The 21,171-nt window shown below is 38.8% G+C and overlaps 1 protein-coding gene and 1 long non-coding RNA gene across 3 annotated transcripts in view; one reads left to right on the top strand and one right to left on the bottom strand.

Annotated features, from left to right (window-relative positions):
- Nucleotides 1–2,172: 2,172 nt before the first annotated feature.
- ATXN1 (ataxin 1) overlaps nt 2,173–21,171 on the bottom strand; it is a 224,421-nt gene continuing 205,422 nt past the window's right edge. For both annotated transcript variants that reach the window (XM_083360664.1, XM_083360665.1), the window contains exons 7-8: nt 16,140–18,171; nt 2,173–4,353 (exon numbers count right to left, since the gene is read on the bottom strand). In XM_083360664.1, the coding sequence (XP_083216790.1) occupies nt 3,823–4,353; nt 16,140–18,014 (2,406 nt within the window). In that variant the 5' untranslated portion in view covers nt 18,015–18,171 and the 3' untranslated portion in view covers nt 2,173–3,822. The remainder of the gene's footprint in view (nt 4,354–16,139; nt 18,172–21,171) is intronic.
- On the top strand, nt 3,936–19,870 carry LOC310639196. Its single transcript, XR_014492258.1, has 3 exons — nt 3,936–3,994; nt 19,068–19,118; nt 19,644–19,870. It is a non-coding gene; the product is annotated as an uncharacterized lncRNA (long non-coding RNA).

Genomic DNA, 21,171 nt, shown 5'->3' with positions numbered 1-21,171 from the left:
GAGGTTCTCACATAGTATTTGTATCACATGTAAACATATTTAATAACATTGATAGAACATGTCCATATAGAGTTACATTACAAATTCAATGGATACTTAAGATTTAGTCTCATGTGTGAAAATGCCCACATCTTTCAGGAAATCCTGATTTTAAAACTTCAGAAATTAATGTGGTATTTATTATCTAAGCTTTAAAATAGGCTAATAGTTTAAGTGATTCGTTTCACAGATTGGTATATAGTCAATTACTTATCTGTGAATAATTAAATAGGTTTTAATGTGACTATTAATCAGAATCTGGTTTTAAGATAGAAGCCACTAAATCAGCAGGAGTTTAGACCCTTTGGATCCACCCTTGAATTTACTTCAGATTTCTGTGATCAGTCATATACAGTTGCAAGAAAAAGTATGTGAACCCTTTGGGATTACGTGGAGTTTTGCATGAATTGGCCATAAATGCACTCTAAATGTCATGTAAGTCACAACAATAGAAAAACACAGTCTGCTTAAAATAATACTACACAAACATTAGCTGTTGTCATGTTTTAATTGAACATAAGATGGAAACATTCACAGTGCAGGGTGGAAAAAGTATGTGAACCCCTAGCCTAATGACTTCTTCAAGAGCTAATTGGAGCCAGGAGTGAGCCAACCTTGTCTCCAATCAGTGTGATAATATTGGATGTGTTGCTGACAGCTGTCCTGCCCTTTAAAAACACACGTCTGTTTTAGGTTTACTGGTCTCAAGAAGCACTGTCTGATGTGAACCATGCCTCGCAGAAAAGAGCTCTCAGAAGACCTACGATCAAGAATTGTTGACTTGCATGAAGCTGGAAAGGGTTACAAAAGTATCTCCAAAAGCCTTGATGTTCATGTGTCCACGGTAAGACAGACTGTCTACAAATGGAGAAAGTTTAGCACTGTTGCTACTCTCCCTAGGCATGGTCGTCCTGTAAAAATGACTGCAAGAGCACAGCGCATAATGCTTAATGAGGTAAAGAAGAATCCTAGAGTGTCAGCTAAAGACCTACAGAAATCTCTGGCACATGCTAACATATTTGTTGACACATCTACAATAAGGAAAACATTAAACAAGAAGAGTACATGGGAGGACACCACAGAGGAAGCCATTGCTTTCCAAAAAAAATATTGCATCACGTTTGAAGTTTGCAAAAGAGCACCTGGATGTTCCACAGCACTACTGGCAAAATATACTGTGGACAGATGAAACCAAAATTGAGTTGTTTGGGAAAAACACACAACACTATGTGTGGAGAAAAAAAGGCACAGCACACCAACATCAAAACCTCATCCCCACTGTAAAACATGGCGGAGGGAGCATCCTGGTTTGGGGCTGCTTTGCTGCCTCAGGGCCTGGACGGATTGTTGTCATTGATGGGAAAATGAATTCCAGACTTTATCAGGACATTTTGCAGGAAAACATACGACCATCTGTCCGCCAACTGAAGCTCCGCAGAGGATGGGTGATGCAACAGGACAATGACCCAAAGCATACAAGTAATTCAACAAAACAATGGCTTCAACAGAACAGAATACGCCTTCTGGAGTGGCCCAGTCAGAGTCCTGACCTCAACCCGATTGAAATGCTGTGGCATGACCTTAAGAGAGCGATTCACACCAGACATCCCAAGAATATTGCTACACTGAAACAGTTTTGTGCAGAGGAGTGGTCTAAAATTACTCCAGATCGTTGTGCAGGTCTGATCTGCAACTACAGGAAACATTTGGTTGAGGTTATTGCTGCCAAAGGAGGGTCAACCAGTTATTAAGTCCAAAGGTTCACATACTTTTTCCACCCTGCACTGTGAATGTTTCCATCTTATGTTCAATTAAAACATGACAACAGCTAATGTTTGTGTAGTATTATTTAAGGCAGACTGTGTTTTTCTATTGTTGTGACTTACATGACGTTTAGAGCGCATTTTATGGCCAATTCATGCAAAACTCCACGTAATCCCAAAGGGTTCACATACTTTTTCTTGCAACTGTAGCTACTGAAAGAGTTTAATTGGATAAACTTTACCCATCATCCTGTTGTAACAAATTTAGACATCAACATTATACTATTAATCAGAAGAAAAGTAATTGAAAATTAAGAAATAGTAATTTTACAATAAAACACAGAATTAAACTGAATTAAAACAAAACATAAAAATTGCTTCTGTGTCAAAATGACTCATGGAAAACTCAGAAAATCTGAAGAGGAATTCTCAGCTTTTCTGGTTCAGGGTGACAGATATGATACAAAGAAAGTAAAAGAAATTGAAAGAAAGTCTAACCCTATTAAAAAGGTCTAGAAATTAGGCAGGTTAGTAAATAACTGCTACATTTGTTTAAGCTTTTTCAGCCCCTCTCCCTTCCTAAAAAATTAAAAACTGCAAGAATACCACACAAATGATAAACTCAAGATGTGCAAATTGCAAGGTTCTTTAAAGTCCAACTTTTTCAAAAACACTGGACAATGTTTTTTCTTCTTATTCCCTTATGCTCTTTCTTATTCTTTTATTATTTTGTCAGCTTGCATATACCTTTTAACGTTTTCACAAGCATAAAAGTTTTAAAAGTGCCTCCTATTAAGTAGTCCTTGTGGACAACGACTGTCACATACGAGTTCATAATTCACATTCATCCCTTTGATACCACACGAAAATTTTCAGCATTCTTGCTTGTGAAAAAACCTACTTAGTTAACAGTGTTGAAAATGTCAATATTCTCTTTCCTCCCCCCGCAACCCAAAAGAGAATAAAGCAAAATACAGGATTTGCTGAGTGTTAAGCCAGGATTCTCAGCATGGAAACTCTGATTATCATTTTAAGTGCTCAAAGACATTCTATGTTCTCCCATTTCCTCGTTATCACGCTGAAATTTGTAAAAAGTGGCACTAGTCCTAGTACAGAATTTTAAAAAATAGTACTAGAGTTTTTAAAAAATGCAACCTAACTGCAAACAATTTTGTTCACTTTCCCAAAGGAAAGTACATAGTTACTTTGTGGAAGCAAATGTTAGCGGCAACATGCTGTATACAAGTTACGATATCCACAATTTGTAACGTGCTATATTGACACCAACATTATCACACTTTAAGCAAATTACCATTTTTAGCAAAGCAAGAATCAGCTGCTACGCTCTTGCTATGCCATTGTGCTAGCAAGTGGAGATGAAATCTCTATGTGGCAGTCTCTGAGAAGAGCAATAATAACAACAACAATATTAATAAAAATAGTGCAGTTAGATTCCCCCACTCTGGGACACAGTATGGGTTTGGATGGGGGAATGGAAAATACAAGACAAAAAAAAAATCAGAAAATTAAAAGAAAAATCACTTTATTGTGCAAAGTCTCAAAGAGTGCTCGGTTCTCCATTATTGCCCCTGGACTACACGTCATCAGAAATTTGTTGAGAGAACCATCAAATCACATTGCTGTGGAACTCTCAATTCTACTCTTGAATCAGGCAATAGTGTTTGTCTTTCCTAGAGTTTTCTTGCCAGACTAATATTCTGTTTGAAGTGTTGGAAAACAGGTGCCATGTCAACATTTGCTTCCACAAAGGGTGTGTGTTCACGTGTCAAGCAGATACTGCCCTTTTTTGTAGCTCCTGATAAAAATAATCACCAATGAACACCTAGGTGGGGGAAGTATGCACCTGTCTCCTGCATAATACTAACTGCAACTATAACAACGTTATAAACATAAACCTAAAATAAGATGATAACATGTAAATACTCGGTTATTTAGCCTACAGTACAGTAATCTGGATAAAAATGACAAGGGATATTCTAATTTTTTTTCCTAATAGACTTCACTTGCCTACATTGGATCGCCCTTCAATGCAAATTTTAACCTCCTGAGGAATAAAAGAAGGCTTGGGAAGAGTCAACGGTGGCTCCTCTTCAGACTTCTCTAGTTTCCGTGTTTCAGGGGCTGACCACCTCCTCTTCCGAGTTGCTGTGGGCTTGCTGGATTCTGATTTGGTGAGTAGAGATGCTGCAGGTAATCCTATTTTGTTTGGAAACTTCAGTTCACCATTTTCAGATGTCATCTTTGCACCGCCTTGATCAATCCCATTTTCCTGCTCCACATACCTATGTCTACTGCCAACTAGACTGTCATTTTTAGAGTGCTTCAACAAGATGCTAGCTGAGTCCATGGACTGGCCCTTTTTAATTGAGCCATTCTTCAGATTCTTGAGTGTAAGTGATATGCAGACATCACCAACAGAGAGTTTGGAACACGGCAAATCAAAGAGCTGGCTTGTTCTCTCAGGGCAACAGGATGACCAGCCTTGTCCAAATACAAAAAAGGGATATTCTACCAAAACTTCAACACTGACCTGTAGACAGAAAATAGAAAACATGGATATGAAATTTAATATGCTCATTTGCTCGTTCTTTACATGTATATTTTCAAAGACTGATAAATGTATTTCCAGAGAACGTGTGTTCTCATTCACAGAAAACAAATGTACAGCATTCAGATTAAGAAAACGTTAACACTCCAAGATTTTTCATAGCCTTGGCAGGAGACGTAAAACAGTAAATTCCCCTTATGTACTTCTGGAAAGATCCTTCAAAGGTGTTGGTGGTACAGATGAAACTTTGATTTTTCATTTTTTTTCTGTTCAGGTATATTATATCTGCAATGTTCAATATCAATAGTTCAATTAAGTCCCTTCAATGCAGTGATCTGTCAAAAAGCCATTGCATGTGTGTGTACATAAATAGCCCTTAACTTAGGACCACAATGGAGTCTGGAATTTCAGTCATAAGTCTTGCAGTTTTAAGTCAAAGCACTATATGACTGATTTGATTTTACCACAGATTTTACAACAGTCATAAATGAGTTGTTATTGCCATTAAGCAAATCATGTGCTCATTAAACAGATTCAGCATATCCAATGCTGGAAACTGGCAAGAATCACCAGAAATCAGCAAAATGGTTTGCAAATTGTGGTCATGTGACTGTAGGATGCTGCAACCAATCATAAATGTGAGCTAGTTCCCAAATGCCCAAAATGCAATAATGTGACTGCGTGAAAGTCCATTGTAACTTTGGATGGTTATTAAGCAACCAGTGGTAAGTTGAGGACTATGTTGTATGCATAATGATTTTCACATGAGCCAGGATGACATATACATATTATCATGGAGATTTTTCTCCTGGGAATATTTTGCAAATGTGGTTTACTGACCTGACCTCACGTTAAAGAAAAGTTTGTGAATCCTTTTCAGATTTTATTTTTGCTAAGAAGCTGATCTGATTGTCTACAGAGACCCTTCTGTAAAGCAAAACAATTCAATAGAAGAACAAGTAAGAAAGCAGAAAGTTGTCGAAGGCCTTTACTTATTCTAGCCAAATTGGTAATAACCACATCCTGAGTACATCCAAAGTCACCATACTATGTTCTTGCCTATATTCAGTAGCTGCTCCAAATATTATTATTTCTTTATTATCATGAATCTCAATGTTGCATTGCACCAAGATCTTCTGGGAGTTTGGCTTGTATAGGTTTCTTCTGGCCTTTCCATTGCCTTTTTGTGTAGGACCAAATCTGTATTTCCAGTCCAGAGTTTCCTTCTGGGTTTGTGCTAATTTGTTGCTGCAAGAACGATGGGAGAGGAACTGAAATAACATCTCAAAGGCAAGACTGGACTAAACAATCCTGCCTACAAAAAAATGGAAACCAATGTAAGGACACGTAACACGTGAAGGCCAACCAACCAGAAAATTACTATCATGGAACCAAGTTGCAAGGAAAATGTTCATGATCAATGAATGTAAAATAAAAACAACTGTTGCAGATGGACTGCACAAACTGATGAAGTAGCAAAATGAATAAATGAATGAATGTACAAACCACTTTTAAAAACCACAAAATCAAAATACTTGGACTTCAGTAAGGCATTTGATAAAGTAGATCACAACCTACTACTTGATAAGATAGAAAAATGTGGGTTAGATAGCATTACCACCAGATGGATTCGTAGCTGGCTGACAGGCCGTACTCAGCGTGTGGTCCTCAATGGAACCGCATCTACATGGAAGGAAGTGTGTAGTGGGGTGCCCCAGGGCTCTGTTCTGGGCCCAGTGCTCTTCAATATCTTCATTAATGATTTGGATGAGGGGATAGATGGGGAACTCATCAAATTTGCAGACGACACCAAGCTGGCAGGAATAGCCAATACTCCAGAAGATAGGCTTAAGATACAGAAGGATCTCGACAGACTCGAACACTGGGCACTATCTAACAAAATGAAATTCAATGGTGAAAAAAGTAAGGTTCTACATTTAGGCAGGAAAAATCAAATGCATAGGTATAGTATAGGTGGTACCTTGCTCAATAGTAGTAACTGTGAGAGGGATCTCGGAGTCTTAGTAGACAATCACCTCAATATGAGCCAGCAGTGTGCTGCAGCTGCCAAAAAAGCCAACACAGTGCTAGGCTGCATTAACAGAGGGACAGAATCAAGATCAAGTGAAGTACTAATACCACTTTACAATGCTTTGGTAAGGCCACACCTGGAATACTGCATCCAGTTTTGGTCACCACGATGTAAAAAAGATGTTGAGACTCTAGAAAGGGTACAGAGAAGAGCAACCAAGATGATTAGGGGGCTGGAGGCTAAAACATATAGGGAACGGTTGCTGGAATTGGGTATGTGTAGTTTAACGAAGAGAAGGGTGAGGGGTGACATGATAGCAGTGTTCCAATATCTCAGGGGCTACCACAAAGAAGAGGGAGTCAAGCTATTCTCCAAAGCACCTGAAAGCAGGACAAGAAGCAACGGATGGAAACTAGTCAAGGAGAGAAGCAACCTAGAACTAAGGAGAAACTTCCTGACAGTTAGAACAATTAACCAGTGGAACAACCTGCCTCCAGAGTTGGTGAATGCTCCAACACTGGAGGTTTTTAAGAAGAGACTGGACAGCCATTTGCCTGAAATGGTATAGGGTTTCCTGCCTGAGCAGGGGGTTGGACTAGATGACCTCCAAGGTCCCTTCCAACTTTATATTATTATTATTATTATATTCTAAGGCAGAATAAGTACAGGTTGGATCTGCAAGTGAGGATGTTATGTATATGGCACGATGTATCTTTCCATGAATAAGTTCTCCAGTCAGGTTCTTTAGCTCTTAGGGGAATCTAATCATATTTCTTGCTTTAAAAATACTGGTTTAATTATCTAAAAGATTAGAGGCTGGATTCTGCATTCAGAAGAGATTTTGGGTTGGGTTAGCTATCAGCAAATTATTGCTGAGAAGTCAACTTTGATTTCAAAGTTAAATTTCAAAAATTTAACTACTCTTAACAGAGGTTGGGTACAATCATATTCTGATAGGGTGGAAGCTGAATCATGAATAAGAAATTAAAAAATAAAAATTGTTAATCTACTTAGCAAAATTATGATTTGCTTCCAATTTGAATTACAAGTAGTTTTATCAGTTCTTTTTGTGGAAAATAATTTAACAAGATTAAAACTTTTTACCACAAATTATTATAGGACTCTGAAATAAAACAAGGTCTGCTTCTAACTATCCAATCCCTTTATTGTCAAATTGTATGGAACCTAGAACAGTTATATTAAAATAGGGACAATTGATCTAACTAGCTCATCAACCTTTTTAAATCTGAGCTTGAGTTTCCAGGCAAGATCTCCAAACTGGGAATTATGAACAGTTATCCCAATAAATCTAGATTGCTGAGGTAGTGGATTACCAGACTCTTTTCAAGCAATACTAACAGATGCCTCATGTTCAATCCTTTTGAATACAAAATAACTGCATCTTTCATAAAATTATTGATATATTAGACTAGAGCTATATGATATTTGCAGTTCTACCTACTAAGAATAGCACAATTCCTGCATCTGATACTGGATGCTGGTCAGTCAAAGTTGAAACCATATAAGTTTATTAGTTTTTAACCAGTGGTGGGATTCAGCTGTTTTGCACCACTTCTGCAGAACTGGTAGCTAATTTTTTGTTCCCCGGGCTCAAAATGGACTTCCGGAAGTGGCATCCACACAGAGAACCGCTTGTTCACTTATTTGAATCCCATCACTGTCTATAACTAACCATAAAACAGCGTCTTACATCTGCTAGCTTTGATGCTGTATCTGTTTTGTTGTCTGATCTGTTGATTATATAGTGCTTTATGCAGTATAGAATTTAACTCATATAGAAAATGATTTTTCAGTGTTTATCAACTGCCTGGCTAAACCACCATAATATTACCAGGATGCATTCAGATATAGAATGCAATATTTTTTCTTCCATTTTAAATCTGTTTTTTGTCTTATTCACATTCCACTCAATAGATCACTAACCTATGAATTGAATGTTGATTCAATAATGCTTCCTTATGATTCACTTCTCCCTCCCTCCCTGTCTCCCCCCATGTTATAATTCGAGGGAGAGATGAGCAGATCTGTGATGTCTCTTAATTTCAACCAATAAATAGTGCTTAGAATTCAAGCTATTTTTTTCCTTTTTGACTACTCGTTTGCTTTCCCTTCCCCATACATTCCTCTGCTTTAGATTGTCAAGACTAACAATGACATGTCAAGAGGAAAACTAAGAAAAAGCACACTGGCTCTGTCCTGTCAAACTGTTCTTACATTTTTAATGCAATACCACAGATGTGCCATTTCAGTAATCCTTAAGAAGTTTAGCACTACCTTATCTCACAACTGCAGATCATAGGAAGAAGAATAAGGGAATCAATATGCTATATAAGGAGTTCATGCTGCAGGACTATATATGATATACTTCTAAACTCACAGTCACTTCCATTCACAAATACTGTATCAACAAAGTTCTGGTAACATATTAAAGATACACTCCAAGTAAGAGACGCTAAAGCCTATTTAGTGAGGCGGTTTTATTTACTTATTTCAAAAACAATAACAACAACCTCAGTAGAAGAGTAGCTGCTACGACAGAAGAACATGATTCATCTGGGAAAACATCCAACTCCTGGAGTCTACAGAAAACCTAAAATAAACTCACATTTCTACGTGACTGTCTCTGAATTCTGGAAGCATCTCTTGTGAGAAACACAGCTGGTGAAGTATTTTAAGGTGATGATATCAGCTACGTTTTGTTAGACTTCTGCATAAAGTGACACTTTAATAGGAGAGGTCATCATCATTTCTTCTACCAGATGATGGCACTCTCAATCTCTGAAAGGGAAGCTGTAGCGAGACTGTCAGTGAACAAGAGAACAAAAACACTGCTTCCATATTTCTGGAACATACGTAAGGATGCCAAAATGAACTATCTCATGGACTGCCACAGATATATCTATTACATATGGACTGACACAGATATATAATGTGTGTGTGTGTGTGTGTAGGGACGTGGTGGCTCAGTGGGTTAGGACGCTGAACTTGTTGATCAGAAGGTCAGCAGTTTGGTGAGTCAAATCCCGAGTGCCACGCAACAGAGTGAGCGCCTGCTCCTCGTCCCAACATAACTGCAAGAGCATTTGTTGCAGTTGATTTTGTAGACAATAGATGATAAATTGTCCTTGGATAATGGTTCTTTAAAGCGCATTACTTTAGAATGTAAAGTTTGGTTGGGTCTGTGCGAGACTTATGCGCCTAACAGCTGATACGCGCCAAGCAGCTCTAGGCGCGACTTTTAAAAATCAACCAGAGACCAGCCTTTTCCAACAAAGCCAGAACCACTGTGATTATACACAAGCGAGCTTGTCACAAATAGGCCACACCCACATTCCACAATTTTATAACTGCCATATAAGTGTATGTACTGACTCCCTTATCATTCAGCCCTTGCTCTGATGATGTCAACAGCTTGTTGACGAAAGCTCAGTGCACACACACACACACACACACACACACACACACACACATATGAGAGACGCGGTGGCTCAGTGGGTTAGGACGCTGAGCTTGTCGATCAGAAGGTTGGCAGTTTGGCGGGTCGAATCCCGAGTGCCGTGCAACAGAGTGAGCGCCTGTTACTCGTCCCAGCTTCTGCCAACCTAGCAGTTCGAAAGCACGTAAAAATGCAAGTAGAAAAATAGGGACCACTTCGGTGGGAAGCTAACAGCGTTCCGTGCGCCTTTGGCATCTAGTCATGCCGGCCACATGACCACGGAGACGTCCTTGGACAAGCTTTGAAACAGAAATGAGCACCGGCCCCTAGAGTTGGAAACAACTAGCACACATGCTGTTGACATCATCAGAGCAAGGGCTGAATGATAAGGGAGTCAGTACATACACTTATATCACAGTTATAACGGTCAAATTGTGGAATGTGGGTGTGGCCTATTTGTGACAAGCTCGCTTGTGTATAATCACAGTGGTTCAGGCTTTGTTGGAAAAGGCCGGTCTCTGGTTGATTTTTAAGTCGCGCCTAGCAGCTGCTTGGCGCATATCAGCTGTTAGGTGCGTAAGTCTTGTCACGCCGCGTGCAGTCATGCACTGGCTGACAGGCTCTTTGTTCGAAGTAGAGTTGAGGTCATCTCGTTCCCTCAGTTGTCACAGGCTTGATTCTGCTGTGGAAGGGAGCAGATGTCCTCGTGGAGTGTGTAAGTGATTCGCTCTCCTTCGTGTTTCTTTACCTGGTTGCTGTAAAATCAGCTCTGTTGTGTGATTTGGTTTGTCGGATCTTAAAACTCTGTTAGTGTGTGGTTGTTGGGTGTGTCTGTCTTGTTTTGCATGGTTGTTTGGTGTGTTTGAATGAAAGTAAGTGTTATGGTTGTCAGTTTTGAGTGATTTTGCGGGATGTTTGATCTGGCTTGTTATTTTTTGTTTTATTGTGCATGGCAGGACAGATTTCAGTTTTGATTGTGGTCTCAACACTCTGTTGTTGTTTGGGTGTTGTGTCTGTTTGTTTTGTTGTGTGTGGTTATTTAGTGAAGTTGTAAGATTTGTGTCTTGGATGTTGTGGTCAGAAGTGAGGTTGTCTTTATATGTAGAAGTGTCAGATGGTGTGTTGGTTATGCAAGCTATCATTGTTGTGTTAGAATTCTGTCTGTTGTTTAGTTCAATTGGAATGGATTGTGTTACAATAATCTCATCTGTTGTCTTGATATGGTGTTTGACAGGTGGGTGGAATAGTGTGTTTGTGTCTTTGTTGATTGTATTTAAGCATTTGGATGTTTTGTGTTGTTGTAAATGCCTCCTCAGAGTTTGGTATGGTGATAATAATTCGATATGTCTATTAATTGAGTTATTATCAGACAACCAAGCCTCTTTCAATAGACAGCCACCTTTAGTGTGGTCTTGAGAGATGACTATAGTTCCTCTGAAATTAAAGGTATGGCCATGTTCAGCTATATGGGCCCAAACTTGGGAGCATTGTTCTTGTCTTTTAACTGCTAGAATATGTTCACGTATCCTGGTTTTTAGTCTTTTGGATGTTTCTCCAACATAATTGCAAGAGCATTTGTTGCAGTTGATTTTGTAGACAATAGATGATAAATTGTCCTTGGATAACGGTTCTTTAAAGCGCATTACTTTAGAATGTAAAGTTTGGTTGAGTCTGTGCGAGACTTATGCGCCTAACAGCTGATACGCGCCAAGCAGCTCTAGGCGCGAATTTTAAAAATCAACCAGAGACCGGCCTTTTCCAACAAAGCCGGAACCACTGTGATTATACACAAGCGAGCTTGTCACAAATAGGCCACACCCACATTCCACAATTTGACCGTTATAACTGCCATATAAGTGTATGTACTGACTACCTTATCATTCAGCCCTTGCTCTGATGATGTCAACAGCTTGTTGATGAAAGCTCAGTGCACACACACACACACACACACACTCACACACACACACATATATATGAGAGACGCGGTGGCTCAGTGGGTTAGGACGCTGAGCTTGTCGATCAGAAGGTTGGCAGTCTGGCGGGTCGAATCCCGAGTGCCGCGCAACAGAGTGAGCGCCTGTTACTCGTCCCAGCTTCTGCCAACCTAGCAGTTCAAAAGCACGTAAAAATGCAAGTAGAAAAATAGGGACCACTCTGGTGGGAAGGTAACAGCGTTCCGTGCGCCTTTGGTGTCTAGTCATGCTGGCCACATGACCACGGGGAACCTTTACCATAGATAGATAGATAGATAGATAGATAGATAGATAGATAGATAGATAGATATAGATATATAGATATAGATTAGATATAGATATAGATATATATAGATATATACACACACACATATATATATACATATATATATATATACATATATATATATATATATACATATATATATATACATATATATACACACATATATACACACATATACACACATATATATACACTACACACACACACACATATGTATATGTATATGTATATGTATATGTATATGTATATGTATATGTATATGTATATGTATATATATACACACACCTGTACTTTCAATAATAATATTAAAGGTAGGAACATACTTTCTATATCACTGCCTCTTCATATTCAGGGACAGTTCTACCTCTATTAACGATACAAGATCCTATGTGGGGTGAGGTGAAAAAAAGACTGACAGAAAATTTCAGGCAGGAAGATCAGAAGGCAACCATAAATCTGTCAGTTAGTCAGAGATCACACACACATGTACTACACACCTTTGAAACATACCTTTTCATAAAAAAAACCTCTGTAGTCTATTTTCCACACTATTCCATTTAAATTTCTGCTTCCAGTTTCTACCTGTACCCAAGCTATATCCTCTATTTCAGAACCTCAGACTAGAGTGTGCTCTTACAGGCCAAATATACTATTGTCCATCTTACCTAGCAAAACATTTGATCTTTTTACCTGATTTATGATTTTGGCTTGCCTTTAATATTTCCTTATGGTAGTTGAGATAATTGCACTACTCTTTAGTAACAAAATGGTACTGCACATAAGTACATAAGTACTCTGGCCAGGAAAATACTATTCTGTGATGAGTAAAATCTTATTCCAGGCTTTTGTTCCTTAATTTTCATTTGCAAAACATTTTTTTTAAAAAAGGTTCATTTCTTATAGCAAACCTTTTCATAGGAAACCACTGTTGATTCCTATTTTATTTCCGTATCAGTGGCATGAGACAGATAACCTTGGGTATGCCTTGTTTGTCCACTGGAACAGCAAAACTCCAGATAGCCTATTCTCATAAACTTGCTTTAAAGGCAAACGTACAGACTTAGCAGAACTGGAAGATTGTTTATTGACAACATCTATTTCAAACATGGACACACTAGATGCCCATCACTGAATCAATTCAATTCCACAATAGAAAACAAAAGATGGAGAAATGCAATCCAGTCAGCTAGAACTCTTGCAGGGCAGACCACAAATTATTAGTGACAGATATATACTTTAAACTTAGAAAATTAAAGGAAATAGTTATGCCAGAAAGTCATAACATGTAACATACTGTGGTACATTTTATTCATTCATAAAAACTACGCTGATGAGAGAAAGAATATCTCTTTACAAATATGATTACAGAATTACAGAAACATTTGTGGAGAGAAAATATTCTTGGAAACCAGTTCTAAAAAGTCAGGAATGTGAAACAATGCATCAGTTTTAAGTATGAAACCATTTGGTGCAGATGTAAAAGCCACTGAACTGTTTAAAACTGCCAGAGAAAAGACAATTATAATGTAAACAACTCTAAGTCATCAAATATAAAACAAGGCTATAGGATCTAAATGGAAAAAATTAGTGCATACACCTATACTGAAGAAAGGTAATGCAAGCAAATGAACAAATACCTCACACATGTAAGGTTTTGTCACATATTTTATTCAAAAAAATAAGGAAAGAAAATTCTCAAACCAAACAAGAGGTTTCAGAAAAGGCAGATTGAAATATTATAAGTTAGTTATCACTACACAAATAAGAACAAGAGAATCCAAGAAGATTTATCTTGCTTCACTGATTGGCAATACCTTGACTTTAGGGATAATACTTGAATATGGAACCTAAAGGCTAAAGGATATATCAAAACACTCACACTATTCTTTTGACGGATCTTTACTATGAACAAAAGTAATTATTAAGAACTGAATTTCAAGAACCAAAGTGAGTCAGAATAGGGACAAAGAAGCAAATTGTGCCCATTTCTCTTTAACTTAGATAACAAATCCATTATAGGAATAATAGGATTGGAAGAGATAACAGCTGGAATCAAAGTTGGAAGCTAAAACATCAATCTTTTGAGATATGACACCATTTTGGTAGAAAAGGAAAAAGCTTTATAACAGGTCACTATGAAAGAAAAAAGGAAAATGGAAAAATCTGTGTTTCTATTAAATATTATAAAGTAGAAATTCAATTTGCATGTTTAATGAACTTACAAATGATGGCGAAGAAGTGAAGGTATTAGTATGATTTATCTAGTGCAACAATGGATAAAAATGGACAGTGTGCTATAGCAATGTACTGGAGAGTAATCTTAAAAAGAAAGACAATGCAAACTCTGACAAAATTATGAAGGTTAAAGCTGTTCTGATAACAGTAAAGGTTATAACAGTTAAAACAATTGCCTTTCCAATGGTAATGCATTACTGTTGAAGCTAGATATCGAGAGAGTGCAGGATACTGAAGATAGATGCTTTGAACTATAGGATTACAGATTATTACTATGAGTATCATGGACTTCAGAAAGAACAGATCAGTTATTCCAGTATCAAATAAAGGCTGACTGGTGTCTTGAAGTGATAACTACCAAGCAAAAAATATACGTAAATGTTATCAAATGAATGATGGACTAATAATAATAATTACATGTTGGGAAGTTTAGCAAAGGAAAAGACGACAACAATGGGGTAAGATGGTTGCATAGTATTAACAAGATTATAGGAACAGAAGAGTTATGAGTTATTACTAAAGATAGATCAGTTAATAAGGGCTTATCCACACAGTCCCTAGGAGCTGAACTGCTTCTATGACACCTAACTAAGCTAATTAATCTGCAGATCCTTCTAAATAATGGAATGTAGCTTCAAAGAAATTATTGCAAGTTTTCTAAACTTTTCAAATTCAAACCACCCACTGCATTCTGAAATGTTACTGACATAATGGGAAGATTACAAGAAAAGAGACTGGAGAAATCAGCTGTATTTTTCAACTATACTTGCTACTATAAAACAGACCAAAAACATTTTGAAAACAACATCTGCTGACATTTCATTAATGGGGACGGGAATTTGTGAATGGATACCGGAAAGTGCTTACCAAAGTCCACATTTAACATGCCAACATGAGAAACTATTAGGAAATACACTGCTACAGGTAAAATCTTAAACTATTCTAGACTGCAAATCAAAATTTCCATACAGATTATTTTATTTTTCATTACGCTGTTCTGGCTTAATTTCATTATTATTTTTTAGCAAGACAAAATTATAGTTGATTAATTTTTCTTCATTTATTAGAGTTAATAGTTAAAGATAACTATTAAAGTTAAACTAATAAATCCGAATGAGAAACGCAGGTCCCTGCGTTGGTTCTTTATTGCTCAATTAACTGAAGAGAAAAGAAGTAACAATGAGACTGGATTTTATTTGACCAAAGTATAATGTCATAAAACAGGGGTCTTCAAACTTGGCCCTTTTATGACTTGTGGACTTCAACTCCCAGAATTCCTCAGCCAGCATGCCCAGCTGAGGAATTCTGGGAGTTGAAGTCCACAAGTCATAAAAGGGCCAAGTTTGAAGACCCCTGTCATAAAACAAAGATGCACCACTCCTATTTGGGGTGAGGTTTTCTTTCCCCTTGTGATTCTGTTTAATGCCTAGCTAAGAAAAGCTCTGTGTGTTTAAACTCTACATATTTTAATTAGTCTAAGAAAATGGTCATCCTTTTGGGACTTAATATTAAAAGCTGAATGTCTATTAAGCATGGTAAGACACATAATATTTATATTTCTGTAAGGTTCCAAACTGAGGTAATCTTCGGCTACATAAACCATAATTTCATCCAACTGATTCCTCTGTTACTAGTGTAATTTGTGTAAGGCCATTCGTGCACCCAGTCACCAATTATTAATCTAAGAGGCTAAGAATCAAGAGCAGGAATAATAAGGATATTATGTCTACTTTCCTAATGACTTCTTCTCCCCCCCTCCCCCCTCCAAGCTCTCATGTTGATTACCTGTGCTCGGTGTTCTCCAACTGCAAACTGTATCATAGCAATGCTTGGATTATGGCTGTCGTCAATTCTTTCCACGGTGCTGGAATCTATTTTCAGGTCACTGCTAATTTCTGCACTCTGTATAAAGTCTTCCGTTTTTAAGTCTTCTACCTTCTTCAGCTCTCCATTTGCCAACTGAATTATAGAGCCTTTCATAAAATAAGGAGGCAATATCGCAGGTGCTGTTGCTGAAGGTGGTACCGGCTGGACCAGAGGGAGATGGATCTGAGCCTGGACCACAGCTGCCTGGTAAGCTGGCTGGTTTACTAGAGACTCAGCACTGAAATTCTCACTTTTTGGAATGGCGGTTGTGACAAACGTATGAGGCACTGCTGCTAGCTGGGGAGATGAAGTGGCTATAGCAGGTGGTACCCCTGAGGAGTCAATATCTGCACTTCCTACTGGTATTAAGAGAGGTTGTGTACCAGGGATCACCAGATGCTGTGGTAGATTTCCAGGATAGCCAAAGGCTTGCTGTTGACTGCTCAGATAGCTAATTACAGGTGGTTGAGTCCCAGTGTAAAAGGCTGTAGCTGGCAACCCAACAGGTAGCTGCTCTGAAGCACTATGGGTGGTCTGAATGACAGTGTGAGGGGATAAAGTGGCAACTGCCTTCACCCCTTCATGACCAATAGTCTGTTGTGGAGATAAAGCATAGGATCGGTGGCCTGTCTTTCCTAAATGCAAACTTCCCTTTTCGTTGATGGCTGAAGGTGGTGTTTCTCTATTGGTGGACTGCTGAACCTCCATATCTGCACTAGGTGTACTGCTATTGGGAACAACCATAACAGAGGGCCGGACAGCAGAGGAATCACGTGCAATATAATCAGTAGGACCAGAGTGGACTACCACATGTCTGGCCTCATAATGATGAGGAGATGGTTTATTGCCTGATTTGATAAGATTGACTTCAGAAGAGGGTGAGATGCCGTATCGCCTCTTGTCTACTTCCCCATTCAGTATTTCCTTTGCTTGCATAGCCTGCAATCTGCTGCTCTCAGATTTCTTGGTGGACTCCCTAGTAACAAAATGGCCACCGGAATCTGCATATTGCACTACTACCTGGGAGGAAGGGCCAAGGGCGAATGCATGAGGAATCACTGTCTGGTGAGGATGCAAATGGACTGGGATGGCTGGAGGAGAGACGTTTCTAACAGCACTCTGAGAGCTGGAAATATGGACATACTGGTTCTGCTGAATAGGTGGAGGAGATCCAGCCGTGATCAATCCAGGTGTCCTGACTAAATGCGGCTCCACTTTTTGGCCTTGTTGGCTAAGATTGCTCATGGTGGCCAGCAAAGAAGTATATGCCTCCAGCTGCGATCGCTGGGATGGAGTGGTTGCAACAGCAGTGGCGGAGGCTGCTGTGGTGGTTGCAGAATTAGCTGTTGGGGAAATTAGTGGAGAAGGGATGAATCCGGCATATGGTCCACTATACTGAGGCCCAACAAACTGGAAAGCATGCTGCAAGTGTGTGTACTGCACTGGCGAAACAGGTGTTCCTGCCTGTGAAAGGGCAGAGGGGTACACTGTGGAAAGTGTGGCAGAGGCTGGAACAGACCTAGGAGCACTAGGTGGGGAATAATCCATTCCTGTAGAAAGTGACTTGTGTAAACCTACTCCTTGTTGTGAACCAGCCTCCACTGAAATACCTCCAGATCGATTCCGCCCACTGCTGAGGCTGCTGGTTGTACTTGAGAGCCATGTTATATTATCTGTACGGTGATTTTCACTGGCCAGAACTAATGGCTTCACCTCAGAAGGCAGGCTGGTAGCAGGGATTTCCCGCTTCTTGGGGGGCAGGCATTCATTGCTTCTCTCCTGGTTGGATTTCATTTTTCACCGGCCCCCTGCCCTTATCTTCTGTGGCTTCACTGCCTGGCTAGCTCTGATTTCAGTCTGCTAAGTGGAAAATCACATTTGATTTCTTTTGTGGATCCAGAGACTTCATGAGGAATCATCTCCTTGTGACCACAATCTTCTACAAGCATCTCTGAAATGAATAAGAAAAGGAGGGAAAGACAAGAGAAAATCAAAATGTTAACATGAAGGAAAAGAAAACTATGAAACTCAGAGCATCCTATCAGTTAAATTCTAACCAGCAATTCTATTGCTATAGCTGAATAGAAACCCATTTAGGTGGAGTAGTTGAGGAATCAAGCCAGAAACCAAGAGACTGTGAACTCTTGCCTGTGGCACAGATCCAGCTAGGTGACCTTGGTCCAGTAACTCTCTTTTAGCCCTAGGAACCAGGCAATGGCAAACAATTTCTGAAAAACCTTGTCAAGAAAACTCCAGGGACTTATTCAGGAAGACACCAGGAGTCAAAGGCAAAAGAAAAAGGAAAAGGGAAAAAACCAAAGAATAGTAAGAACTAAACAACTCTTACCTTCCCAGCAGCAAGTAACTAGCTGCTACTGGGTGCAGGAGGGAGCGAGGGATTGAAAGGAAACTGTCATGGAATGTTACAAATGAAAATCACTTTACTGCAGCAGCAAAAGCCCAGGAAAGTCACCACCGCCAATAGCCTAAAACAGCCACAACTTCCCCAAATTTCATTCATTTGGGAATCATGAGTCCCAGATTTTGGGCACATTCTGTAAGTCTATTTGAGGTACTTTGGTTCAAAATGTGTTGCCCCATGATGCACTGTTTTACCCTAGTATAAAGTTCATGACAACAAGAAATTTAGTAGTATATACAGTAGATCAGGGGTCCCCAATCCCCGCGCTGCGTTTCACAGCTGGACCCTGGCCCATGGAAGTAGTAGGTGAGTGCGTGCACACCTGCAGCTTCATTTGCATGAGCAGCGGATGTGCGCAGGTGGCTCCATTTGTGCAAACAGCACCACTCTCACATAACCAGTCCCTCTCTCTCTGCCTCCCACAGGTCCACAAAGCTGAAAAGGTTGGGGAACACTGCAGTACATGACTCATACAAGTAAGCTAAATCAATACAGACATTGTCAAACAATTACAAGATGGAGAAAATCTTTTGCAGCCCTTAGTAACAGCGTGATTCTGAACCACGTGAATAAGAAAGGGAAGGGGGCTTAGAATGGAAGAGTAATCCCCATTCTGAGTGCTGCCCAAATGCCTCACCCATAGAGAGGATTTGGGATATTTTTTTTTTCTTGCAATGTGTTCCTCTGCAGCCTCCAGATCAATCTGGCTCAGAAATCCAATTTTTCTTTTGCCAGCTTTCCCCGCCATAACAGATCCCAATCTGTTCAGTGTTTAGAATTATCTTGATGATATACAGAGTCCCAAGCCCTGTCTGCATACTTTTTTCCCCAACATGATTGGATGTAAGCAGCAATAAAGAGAGTTCCCAGTTGCTACCATCACCCAAAATAACTTTATATACATTTTAAAGTTTAATCAGGGTCAATGTAATTAATGTATCATTTTCCTCAACTGAATATTGCAATTTCTTTTTCTTTACAAATTTCTCCTTTCTATATAGATTCTGAATTACCAAGCAGATTGGAGCAACCTCAAAGTGCCAATGATCTCATCATTCTGTTTATTTCTGGACTTTGTTTTGACTCTGGTCCATGTGTATTTTGATATAGTTTTCAGTTCACGTGTGGCAGCACTTAATCACACTATTGATTAAAACACTGCACTGTAGTAAACCATGCATGAAATCACCACAAAACTGAAAGAATAAGTTTAGATTACTTATTTTTGTCTTCCTTTTGTCCACCGTGGAAATCAGAATTGCCTCAAGGAAGTAAGAGGCAACCAATGAGACAATAACAAAGCAGGAGACTTACCTTTATTTCCTGCACACATTGTATCTAGCTCAGAAGCACAATCAAATATGCCTCTCAAATATTGAAATGTTATTCTATGACTACTAAGGTGTCTCCATCCAACTCTTTTTCTCCATTTTTTTAAAGCCTATTCAGGGTAGGATTTTACTTTCTGATCCTTTCAATCTGTATCTGCATACACAAGTTTAAACTCTACCTGGATGGTTAAAATTACATACTACAATAACCCCATATGCAGCTCTGATCATATCAGGTTCCCTTGTTCCTTAGTAACCAATGAATTGTGAGCTGCAACTGCTGCATGATTGAACTCTGTGTAGGAGGGAAAGCATTAACAAATGACTGGGAACTATTGTGTATAAGGAGCTTGGTTCAGTACAATTTAGGAGAGGGGGTGAACTCATATATAAAATAGGATGAGGACAGACTTAAACAGCAGCTTAATATTTCAATAATATTGCAATTATATTCACAGTAACACAATATCATTATTACAATAAACTGAGCTGTTACTATATCACAAGTTATAATATTTTGGTTCTTATACTGTACTAATATTCTGTAGAATATACAGGTATATGAATGCTATGTCAATCCCTAAAGAAAATTTAGAACACAAAGCAGAGCGGTCATCCTTTCTATCAGTGGCTAACTCCATTAGGTTAATCATTTCAACCAGGCATTCACTGAAAGGAAAAAAAGACACCCAATTCTCTTTAATGCACTGCTTAACAGTTAGCGACATGCACAAAGAGTATTCAATACTAATCTTACACATAACCACTTAAAGCCAAAGGATGGAGCTTCAGAGCGTAATTTCTCAGACTGTTTAATATAAATTTTAATGGCACATGTTTCTTTTTACAGTTAAGCAAAGGGCAGCACAAATTACAGGCTGACCAAAAAGTAACCATCTTGGATAGTAATGGTAGGATTAAACATATATTACACACAAACAATTTAAACATATAACCAGGAAGCAAAGATTTAAAAGACTGGTGCCAGTTTGCTGTAATATGACAACACAATAGTAAAATAGGGAGTAGCCAAGAAAACAATACTCTGTACCCTGGCAGAAAAAATATAATGGCATAATCCACTCCTAATAATTTCTTGAGTAGACCCACTAAAATCTACTGGACTTGTTAGGGTTCTCTGATGCAAAGAAATCTGATGCTAATACTAGGAGCATAAATCTAAATTACTAGAAATGCT

The sequence above is a fragment of the Vipera ursinii genome (genome assembly GCF_947247035.1).
Source record: "Vipera ursinii genome assembly, chromosome: 3".
Taxonomy (NCBI): Eukaryota; Metazoa; Chordata; class Lepidosauria; order Squamata; family Viperidae; genus Vipera; species Vipera ursinii.
This window is presented reverse-complemented; position numbering and strand designations above follow the sequence as displayed.